At 31.8% G+C, this 11,251-nt stretch overlaps 1 protein-coding gene across 1 annotated transcript; it reads right to left on the bottom strand.

The window, feature by feature from the left end:
• Window positions 1–7,519: 7,519 nt before the first annotated feature.
• On the bottom strand, window positions 7,520–10,915 carry LOC106754164. The gene is made up of 2 exons (XM_014636152.2): window positions 10,422–10,915; window positions 7,520–8,440 (listed from the first exon to the last, which is right to left on the bottom strand). Exons 1-2 carry the CDS (start codon window positions 10,513–10,515, stop codon window positions 7,758–7,760), a joined length of 777 nt encoding a protein of 258 aa, XP_014491638.1. The 5' UTR covers window positions 10,516–10,915; the 3' UTR covers window positions 7,520–7,757.
• Between the last annotated feature and the right edge of the window lie 336 nt (window positions 10,916–11,251).

Raw genomic sequence — 11,251 nt, 5'->3', positions numbered from 1 at the left:
TTTTTGTTTTTTTTTTTAAATTTTATTTTTTATTTAGTTATATACATCATAAAAACAAAATATTATTTAGTTATATACATCATAAAATTTAAACAAAAACAAAAAAATCATTAAAAAATTAAATTTTTTATTTAATCATATTAAATTTTTATTGGGAAAAGTACAATAATCATTAAATACTGCAAATGTTGACAAAAACCTGTAATGCACAGAAAATGAGAAGAGAGAAAAAAAAATTTAACACAGTTTGTCATTATTTAACGGAAGGGACTATTTTGACTCAAAAATTTAAAAGTAAGGACCAATTTCAAACACTTTTCTAAAGAGGGACTAAATTGATATTTGTCAACTAAACTAGGGACAAAGTTGGGTATTAAACCTATAATGAAATTGATAAAATGAATTTAATCTAATTTTAATCCAATTTAAATTAAATTGTACATCTAATCCATTTTAGTGGATCTAGATTGGATATTGAAAAGCCCAATCCATGCTCACCCTTATTTGTAAACATTCTTTTAACTTTATTTATGATTTGCTTTTTATTTTACATTCATTTATGATTATCTTAAAAAGATACTTCATATATTTTTGTTATTGGATTTAATTTTGATAGGATATTGTACAATCACATAACTAAATTGAGAAATTGTTATCTCACTTTTAAGAGGAAGACTACTAAAAAATCGTGTATGTTAGGATACATATCTTTGTTGTGTACTTTTGTTTTTTCAATTTTATTCTCTTAATTACTATTTTAAAATTTAAATAATTATTTATAATAAAAAATTACTTTTAGTTTTATCATTTTAGTAACTATGTTTTAAAATTTAAATATTACTCATAATAAAAAAAATTATTTATACAATATTATTAATAATAATTTTTATTTCAATAACTAAAATTTATTTTATATATAGCTATATTTATAAATATATATCTTGTATACACTGTGATGTTATCTTTTTTATTTTAATAACTAAAATTTATTTTATCTATAACTATATCTATATCTATATATATATATATATATATATATATATATATATATATATATATATTTTTTTTTACTTTGGTGTCCACACTTAGTTTTATAGTTTTATACTTAACAGCTCCTTTTTTTCACTTTTACTTTCATATTTAAAATTTAAAAAATTATGTCAACTCTTTTTGAAAAGATTAGTTATTTAAAACAAAATTATATCATTAGATTTTCTTCTCTCTCCATTCTAATTTGTCTCACATTTCTCATTTTCATTTCAGAAGAGTTTTCTTCTCTCTTTATCAATCCTTTATACACTCTATGTGTCTGTCTGTATATATAATTATTTTTCTTACTGTTATTCTGATATATGTAAATAGGATTGATTTTTGTAACTGCTTCTTTAGTGTATATATTTCATTTTTAGTTTTATTTTAAATGTGAAGTCGGATATTACAATCAAACTCTTTCACATTTTTTTTAGTATTCTAACATCTCCTTCGATTTCTGTTAGATATCTCTTAAAAGGCACTTTGACAGTTAAGTCGTCGATCAATTATTACAGTAAAATCTTAACTTTACAATAAATGTAATTATTTTACTTTCTTTTTTTACCTTTATATTTATAAGTTTTAAAATAGACTTTTAATTAGAATTGATCTAATCACAATCTAAAAATTGATAAACGTGTTTTATTTATAAATTTGTTCAATTTGTAATATAGACACATGATAAGTGTTTGATGAAAATGTGACTTAGTCTCACTCTTTGGAATGACTGTTTGGTATGTAAGAATAAACAAACATGAAAACATTAAAAACTTTCACCTATTATTCATCTAGGAACATTGACCGTCCGATCAATAGAAGAGTGTTTGTCATACAATACAAGTTTTACCCTTAAATTTATTATTCTTACTTTTATAGTTTATAATATAATTGTTTATTATTTTTTTAATATGTTTTTTTTTGTATAAAACTGTCTTAGAATATTTTTTTTTTCCTCAGTTCAATTCATGAATATTTCATGAATTTTTGTTCTTCATCAAATTTCCCCTCACAATTATAAGTACTTCTTCTCATTTCATTGTCTTTCTCTTACTTTATTTGTTATGGATATTCAGAAATACTGGACTAAGCACGCTATTAAAATGAGGTAAGTCAAATTACAATAACATAATTACCAAAAGTCATAAACAATGACTACACAATATCAAAGGAATAACATGAAGTTATATTGAAAAATTTGAATTCATGACTTTGTAGAGGGAAAAAAATCAACATTCCAGAAACAAAAATCAATGATAAATATCTTTGCTCAAGTCTCCTTGATTTTTGACCGTAGTTCTCCATCAACTTATTATACTAATGTCAACCTATGATAATTACTTTTTTGTTGAGTGAATTATAGTAATTTTAATTTGTGACATTTTAAATGTGATATTTTTTAATGTTTAGTTTCAATTAGTAAATTTACCTTAACGTATTAATTTGAGTTTTCCAAATATTATTGTACTTTTAGTTTATAATTAGAATTGAAATAAAAAGGCTAAAATTTTGTACTTTTGATAATTGATGAATACAATGTTATAAAATAAAATCATAAAACAAAAATATAATTAATTTAATTTGAAAATTACGATAATTTTGTATAATCATTTCTAATATAAAAAATATAAGTATAATTGTTCTTTACATATTAAATTTATATTTGAAAGATATACACAAGATATTGTAGAAAAAAAGAATGATAATAAAAAAAAATACTGTAACTTATAAAGAACGGAGAATCAATTTCATTCAAATGACAAGGTTGATATACATAACATTTCATCACTAATTATTGACACAGTTTTTAATTTAACATCATGCTTCACTATTTTTACTTTTTCTTTTCTTTCACAAATATAAAATTCATTTTTTTATAATTTTTTATCCTTATAATATATGTTAAATAAATGTAACGTGTAGCAAAATATCATTATTATTTCATCACTTAATGAATAATGTAAATAATACACAGATGTCATGTATCATAACAAATATTGTTTATATAAATATATCGTATAACTTAAAAAATAATATATTTAGTACTCACATAAATACCAATGCACATATCTATTATTTAATCCTACTTCATTTTAATCTTTGAACGAATTTGGGTTTAGTTCCTATTCGAAAGTTTTGATTATTTTAGTCTTAAGTATTGAAACTCTTATAATTAATATTTAAAATTGAATGACGTTAACTTTTGTTTGATGTGACAAACAATGAGTCTATATGTGATGTCAACTGTGTGTCACGTATCTTTTTTTCTCTAAAAATCCTTCCAACATAGTGCGACCTAATCAAACCTACTGAAAGGGAACCCTAGCTTTTGCAACACCAAGCATAGCCACAACTCTAGAATTAGGAACAACAATCACAATACCCCACAATCCTAGAATCAGGAACAATAATCACAATATCATGGGACTCTCAGTGGCTAAAATATCACCAAATCTTTTGCGAGACTTGATTAAATCAAGGGTGCGGGTTTCGGACACGAAGACGACAGTGTCGTTGCTTCTCCTCCCCATGACAAGGGGACGAAAGCCGAAGGGGTCACGAACGACCACTAATTTGTCCTCAATAACAAAGACGAGGAGTATGCGCCCTTCAGCTTCTCACAGGTGTCGACAATGCGGAGGATGAAAGGCGGTGCTTGGAGGTGGTGATGAGGTGGAGGACGACATCAGTGTCAAAGGTGGTGTTGAAGATGGAGCAAGAGTCCTCAAGGTTGGACCGAAGAGTGCGGTAGTCTAATCCTTTTCCTTATTTTCTTCACGGAATCCTAGAATGTCATCGTCGGAGTATTTCGCCAGAGCGGGTGGATTCACCGATAGATCCATTCCAGCGGCCACCATGAACAGCCTCAACAACGTCGCGATTGCCACCGCAAACCTCCACCCTCTCTACCAAACCCAACAATAGAACCTCCTCGCAGATTGCTCAATGCCAAACACCAACCCTTATGGATAAAGTTAGCAATAATCACTTCAGCACTGATTGCTACCTTTGAATAAAAGAAAACAACATGTTATTATAATATGAACTAAAAAACTCGTTTTATGGAAAAATCAATCTCGACTTTTTCTGTGCTAGTTAATGATGAAATAAGGAAAAGTTGGAGCTTGGAGTTAACTCCAAGAGGAAGGACTCAGGGCCATGTGTTGACCTTTGAGAGAGATGCAGATTCTTTTGTGGAAAAGTTTGGAGCTTGGAGAAGCAGCAGAAAAAGGGTGGTTGATATTACCAAGTTATTGGAACTCTGATTTGGGCACGCCACAAAACTGGGTTCAACCTTCTGGTCCTCTTCTGGTTCCCGTTCAGGTGGCTGAGTCAGAGAAGAAGATCATGGATCACCGGCTTCTGGAATTGGAGAAACAACTTCCGGAAGATAACGATGAAGGTAGGGATAGCATAAAAACCCGTACCCGCGGATGAAATCTGCTACGGGTATTTAATACCCACGGGTAAAAGATACCCGCGGGTAACGGGTAGCGGGTATTTTAATACCCACTTGTTAACGGATCGGGTTCAGATATCATACTATTCGTACCCGCGGGTACCCACAACCCGTCTAGAAAATGAAATTTTAATTTTACCCTTCATTCTTTATATTATTTACTAAGCTGTTGTATGAAACACTAAATCTCAATTTTTAACATTCACATTACCGTCACAGAGGAGAGAAAATCCTAGGGTTTCCTTTCGAAGGATCTTTGTGGCTCGTTCTATGCTCTCTTTTTCTCCTTCATCACACAGTTTATGCTTTTTCTTGGTGCCGGTGGCTTGCTTGGTCAGCTCCAACAGAGTGTAGAAAGGGTTGGCAGTGGTGATGACGGCACCGTGGTGGGAGGCACCGAGGAAGGCAAGGGCGAATTGGGGTTGCGCAGGAAGAGCATAACGACGTCACCCTGGCGGATGCTGATGTTGTGGAGGCCGACGGTGATGCAGCGATGCGGCGGGCGGCGAGGTCGACTTCGGCATAGGTGAGTGTTTCACTGGTGTCGTCGTCGATAAGGGATGGCTTAGGGAGGCGTTCTTCCTTTCTTCTTCGTTGGATCGGGAATGAACTCCCTTGGTCGTGGTGCGGTGAGGCGCTGTGGTGGCACCTTGGAGGTGGTAAGGCGCGGCGGTGGCACCTTGGAGGTGGTGAGGCGTGTCGGTGGCACCTTGGAGGTGATGAGGCGCTGCGATTCATTTAGTTTCTTTTTCGTCTTTGGCGGCATGTTGTTCCGAGGCTGCTACCACATGCTGGGGAAGAGAATGATGAGGAAAAAACCCTAAAGAAGAGTTTGGACTTGGCCCAAGAAAGAAAACCTAAAAATAAATTTAGTCCTGAAGGAAAAAATTAATAAAATATTATTTTTTAAAAATATTATTGTGTTAAAACAGGTATCCAACGGATATCTGCGGGTTGGAAAAAACTTGCGGATTTTTTTTTGCGGATATCCGCACGAGTAGCGAGGCAGATACGGGTACAGTTTTTACATGCGGGTATGGTTTGAGTATCACACTATCCGTACCCGATCCGACCCGTTGCCATTCCTAGATGAAGGGGAAGTCGATGTTGTGTCCATGATAACCACCAGTGAGTCATATCAGAAAAAGAGAAGCAACGTAGTAGAGAGGAGTAAAGAGAGAAGCTGATATCAAACTTGGCTCCCCATTTGCCACATCAAACAAAAGTTAATACTGTTGAATTTTAAGACTAATTATAATAGTTTTAAAACTAAGAGGATTAAAAGGAACAAAAATTTCAAATAAGAACTAAACCCAAAATCCTGTGATACTTAAGGGACGAAAAATATATTTAACCCTTAAATTTTTAATATTTATATTATTTTAAAAATTTACTTATACTTCTTTAAAATTTATATGAATCGAATATCATTATAAAAATTATAATTATTATCACCCAAAATATAATGTATTATAGATATTTAAAAACTATAAATACATGATGTTGTCAGCGATAATATAATATATTATAAATATCTAAAAAATTCGATAGCCTTTGTATTTCTGTCAGTATATATATGGAGAAGATACATATACTTTCATTTTTCCTATTTTATCCTTAATAATAATATTATTAATTTATTTGTTTGAAATTGTGTAAAATTGTCACCTACTTAAGTTTTACTTTCATCATTTTTTTTTTGAAATTTAGATTAAAAATTTTACTACAAATTATTTATATTTTAGGATTGGTTGTACTTCCTCCTTTGGGTTAAAATTTTTACTACAAATTATCTATATTTTATGTGTTAATGTGCTGTTTGTTGTATTTTCAAATATAGATTCAAATTTTTACTAAAATTTATTTGTTATATTTGATAATACTTCTCTAACTCAGATCTCTTTTTATCTTTATAATTTAGTTATTTTTATCATTTTAAAACTTTTTTTTTTTCATTTTATATGTTCATAATTTAATAACTCCAAAATTTTTGTTTTTTTTTATAATAATTTCATCAATTATTTATTCTTTTTAAATATTTTTAGCATCTAATTATATCCTTTATGAATCAAATTAACTTCAATTTTAGAAATTAAAATGAAAAAATATTTAAAAATACATGCACACAAAGTTTAAACAAGTATATATAAAGTAAATATACATCACAATTTCAAAAAGAAATATTTATCGTTTCAAAACATAAACTTTCTTAAAATATAATTTTTGAAAAATATAATTTTTGAAATGCAGATGGCTTTTAAAGCACTCACTCTACTAAAATCTGAAAAAAAAAAAAACACTTTTGAATAAGTTAAAATAGTTTATTCTTAGGTCTTAATCGGGATCATTAAAAAAAATATAAGAACACAGTCAACTTTTAATAGTAAACGGTTTAATCTCAAAATTGTTAAAAAAAACAAAAATTAATTAATGGATACAATTTAATTTTTCACGTATGACTAATATAATTATTTGGTCAAAATTATCCTTTATATTTTAAAAAATTCTGCACCATCTTACATTACTCCCTACATATAATGGATTAGTGCATTTCATTTTCCATCCTGTCACTTTCTGCTTTCTTTGACTTAACATCGTTTTCAGCAAACAGTGACAAAGTCTTGTGAGAGGTGTCGGTGATGCCCATATACTAAGTGGAAACTCAGATATTCTGCAAATATTTTAATTTAAAGTTTTTAAATATCCCCGACTATAACTGTTACACATATTTCCTACCAACACCTTTTTTTACTGTTAATTATGTATATGGAGCAATTTGGAATTGTGCTGCGGTGTATAGTAAAAGCTGCCTTCTATCTGGATAAATTAAACATGATCAACTTTCAACCCAAAACTGTGTTACCATATATCATAAAAAATAATGAATATCTTCATTGTGAAGAAACACTTAATGCGTCAAAAGCACGATTAGCAACATAGCTTATAGTCCAATGCGATTTTCTATGTTGCAGACGATGGTTCAATCACTATTGTAGGTAAATGTTGCATTATGGGCAATCAAGAGAAAAATTATCCAAAGGAACACATCAGATTATAGTTATTACTATTGTAATTAATATTATTGCAATTTCATCCCATGCACAACTTGAATAACTAGACAGACACCAATGACGGCAAGGAATGAGAAAGAAACCATTGACTCTTGTCTTACAGAAGATGTAACATGCATGAAGACACATCTGCTATGAACTGGTGTATCAAGTAACAGTGAGACACGAAGCAGTTTCGTTTGAAGTGCAATGCTAAATCATCTGGTAATGATCTGTCCGTCTGAAGTTTCATTTTCAGCGACCTCCTCCTCAGGACAATTCCATCCAAGGTTCACAGCCAAATCTTCGACCGGAACCTTAATCACATCACTTCTGACACCAATGTCAGTTGCATATCTGCTCATGCAGTACATTCCTGCTGTTACAGTAGCAACACCAACAGGACTTGGCATTAGTAACTTGAGGGGAGAAGAAATCATTGCAGCCAATGGGGCACCAATGATAGAAGAAGCTTGGCCACTTCTTCCAACCCCTTGCCTATCTTGTATCAAAAGACCTGTTTTGCAGTACAGGGCAAAATCCTCACAGTTGTTCTTAAAAACATCATAATTACCAAAGCCGTTTTGAAGAAGATACATTGCTCGATGGATAACAGTTTCTGATGGATCAGATGATGCAGTAGTGCATGTGCCACCTCTTATTTTGGTGAGGAAAACAGATGGTGAAACTTCATACTCAAAACAGTAAAGAGATCCATTTCGAAGAAAGCAGTCCAAGCAAGAAAGAACTACGCCACTGTTTGGCTGTCTGAATCCACAGTCAGGAAAGGTTGGACATGGGTTGGATGTTGGATCATCCAAGTTTGATGATGTCTCAGCAATTGACTTTAAGTTTCTTTCAGGTCTGAAATGTACAACCTTGCTTCCCCCAACAAAAATGCCTGCATGGTATTTCATGGTATTTTGATTCTCTAAGTTAAATTTAAGCTTGATTCAATATACATCTGAATTTAGTTAGATGTCATATATCTTGATCAAATCAATTTGAATAAGCGGTAAGCTGCAGGAAAAGGTTGATACTACAAAGCAGCAGAATCTCACATCAGATTCTGACAAACTGGAGAGCAAACAGTAGAAATTTGCCTTCAAACTAACAAAATCAAACAATAACAGATATTCTTCATCATGGATGTAGCAAGGATTAAATAAGCAAGGAGGTCTTAGCAACTAAAGCTAAAAAGCTAAAGTATAATTGACCCGTAGCATGCAGCATACACCGAGACAGTGTAAAAGAAATGTGTTATAAATTTGAGAAGGGAAAACAGATAGTACTAACATTAAAAAATTAGATGGCTAATATAATTCGCATCGCTCATAATATAGAAATTGATCCTTGAGTAGTAAGAAAAAAAATGTATTCATCTTCATGGCATGATAAATCCCCTAGCCATTTGCCTGCATCATCTACCTTGAAAACTTACAATGGGTGATATAACTCCATAAAAAGAGCCTCACAAACAAACACTTGATATTTCACAAAATAATCCAAGCATTTGGCAGAGAAAAAAGCTTTTCCTCTATACCCTGCTAACATAATGATACCATAACTTCTATATAATAAACACAGCTACTGACATTAGTAAGAACAGAAAAAGACCACACTGATGGCGGAGTTAACCCACCTATAATGTTATGAAAATAAGTAAATAAAGACAACTAAGTGACTTAAAATTCTAATTCCGTGGTGCCACAATCAACAGTCTTCTATGCAGAGATTCATGACCCCGGAAACAGAACTCCCATTGTCCAAAACCACTAGATGGCTTTCATTGAACTATAAACTTATTTCCAGAAATTGTAAAGATGATTTCTACAGTAGCAGTGTTACTATCATGACAGAGGCACAGTATTTGTTCCATGACAAAAATTCTCTTCCAAAGGTACTAAGTTACATTACTTTAAGTGGAATCTTAATGATACTCGCTCCATACTCGTCAATCAGTCCATATGAACATCTGCAACTGATCATTTCACTCATAGTCACAAGTAATTATGTTGAATTTCAAACAAATAAAGTCTGATTTACATCTAGGGGCAAGAAAGTTTAGTTTAATTGAGGGCTTTGCATCCACGCTTTAACAAGGAAAAAAAGAACAAAAATATTCTATCTACATGCCTCTGCTTACAACTGTGTGCAGAGAATACTTAATGTTTATCAATTGAACCTTAGACAACTCCTAATCCAGCAAAAATAAATTCATAATTAATTTGCTCACATTTCATATGACCATCCCATACACATTCTGCTTTAAAATGCCATTTTGACACCATGTTGAATGTTACCAAATTATTGCATTGCCTCCTAAACATAAAGCTAAACAAAGCATGCTCATTGTGGCAATGATAGCAGCACATGCACAAATAAAATGAGTCCAGTTCCAGCCACCAGCGGGTAAAGGAACCAAAATCAACGTCATGGACACAAAGACGAGTCGGGGAAACAAAAGGGTCACGGGACCCAGCGAACATCACACAAAAACTTACACATTGAAAGAAGAGGGGAAAAAAATTCTCTTAACACCCATCAATCGAAAGTCAAAAAAGAACAATTTTTTCTTACAAATCACGAAACCCAAATTGAATTGACAAAGCAGAAACAAACGTTTTCCCCGTGGCGGGGGTCGGGGTTCCTTCAACAACAACATCACTATCGACCCACTTGCAATTCTGCAAACACATCACACATATTTTTCTCAAACAGAAAAAGGGCAAACAAAAAACTACAAAATGCAGGAGGCGATGCAGAAAACCCAATTGCTGAAAGCTAGATCAAAGAAATCACATTGCAAATAAATAGAATAAAATCGACAAATAAAAAAATGAAATTTAATTTTGAGAGGAAAAAGAGAGATTGAGAAAGACCATGATGAGAATAAGTAAAAACAGCTCTGTACGTGTAGATATGGTCGCCAGGCTTGATCTCATGTCTCTCCACTCTGTTAGAAATCAGACCCATTTCTCACTCTCACTCTAAAACTCGCCACTGTCACCGTAACACCGCTCCAAGCTTCAGTGGTTGTAGCATAGCAGAGCAGAAAGAAAGAGTGCCAATTTTCTTATTATATTAGACTTGGCCCCACACTAATCCTAATTATTCAACAGCAAGAATATTATTTAATTGTTGTTCTGAAAATTAACTGAAAACCAAACGTAATTGCGTGTGGAATTGGAATGTGTGTGGCAATCGATGGTAACCTTCTCATCAACTACTCTCACCCAATCCAAATGTCAACCTTTGTTAAAGGGTTGTTTCTGTGGCACATACCGATAGCCACGACGACGATGATCATCATCATCATCATCATCATGGACTATGAATGGACGGATGGTGATTAATAATGATGGATCTTTGGCTAGTTTTTGGTTTTGGACTCTTCTCCTAACAGTTGACCCGGCGTGGACAATGGTGTCTAGGTATTATACTATTAACGTAATACACAACGTAAACATTTATGTTTTGTTATAATTTCTTAGAATTTTTTTATTTGCTAGTAGTTTGAAATGTAATTTTATTTGAATTCTATTTTAAAATTTTATTTTTTATTTGGATTTATATTTTAAATATTTATTTTTAAATTGTTTTCTTCAATTAAAATATATATATATCCGTTACCATGCATGTACTCCGTGTCTGTCTATAAAGAATTCATGAATATTTTGAAAAGACTAAAATTTAGGAACATATAGAATCA

This window comes from Vigna radiata, unplaced genomic scaffold, assembly GCF_000741045.1.
Source record: "Vigna radiata var. radiata cultivar VC1973A unplaced genomic scaffold, Vradiata_ver6 scaffold_83, whole genome shotgun sequence".
NCBI lineage: Eukaryota > Viridiplantae > Streptophyta > Magnoliopsida > Fabales > Fabaceae > Vigna > Vigna radiata.
This window is presented reverse-complemented; position numbering and strand designations above follow the sequence as displayed.

Coding starts and splice junctions, on each gene's coding strand:
- LOC106754164 (XM_014636152.2), bottom strand. CDS start 10,515: ATGGGTCTGATTTCTAACAGAGTGGAGAGACATGAGATCAAGCCTGGC. Junction 8,441..10,421: donor TTTTACTTATTCTCATCATG/GTCTTTCTCAAT, acceptor AATACCATGCAG/GCATTTTTGTTGGGGGAAGC.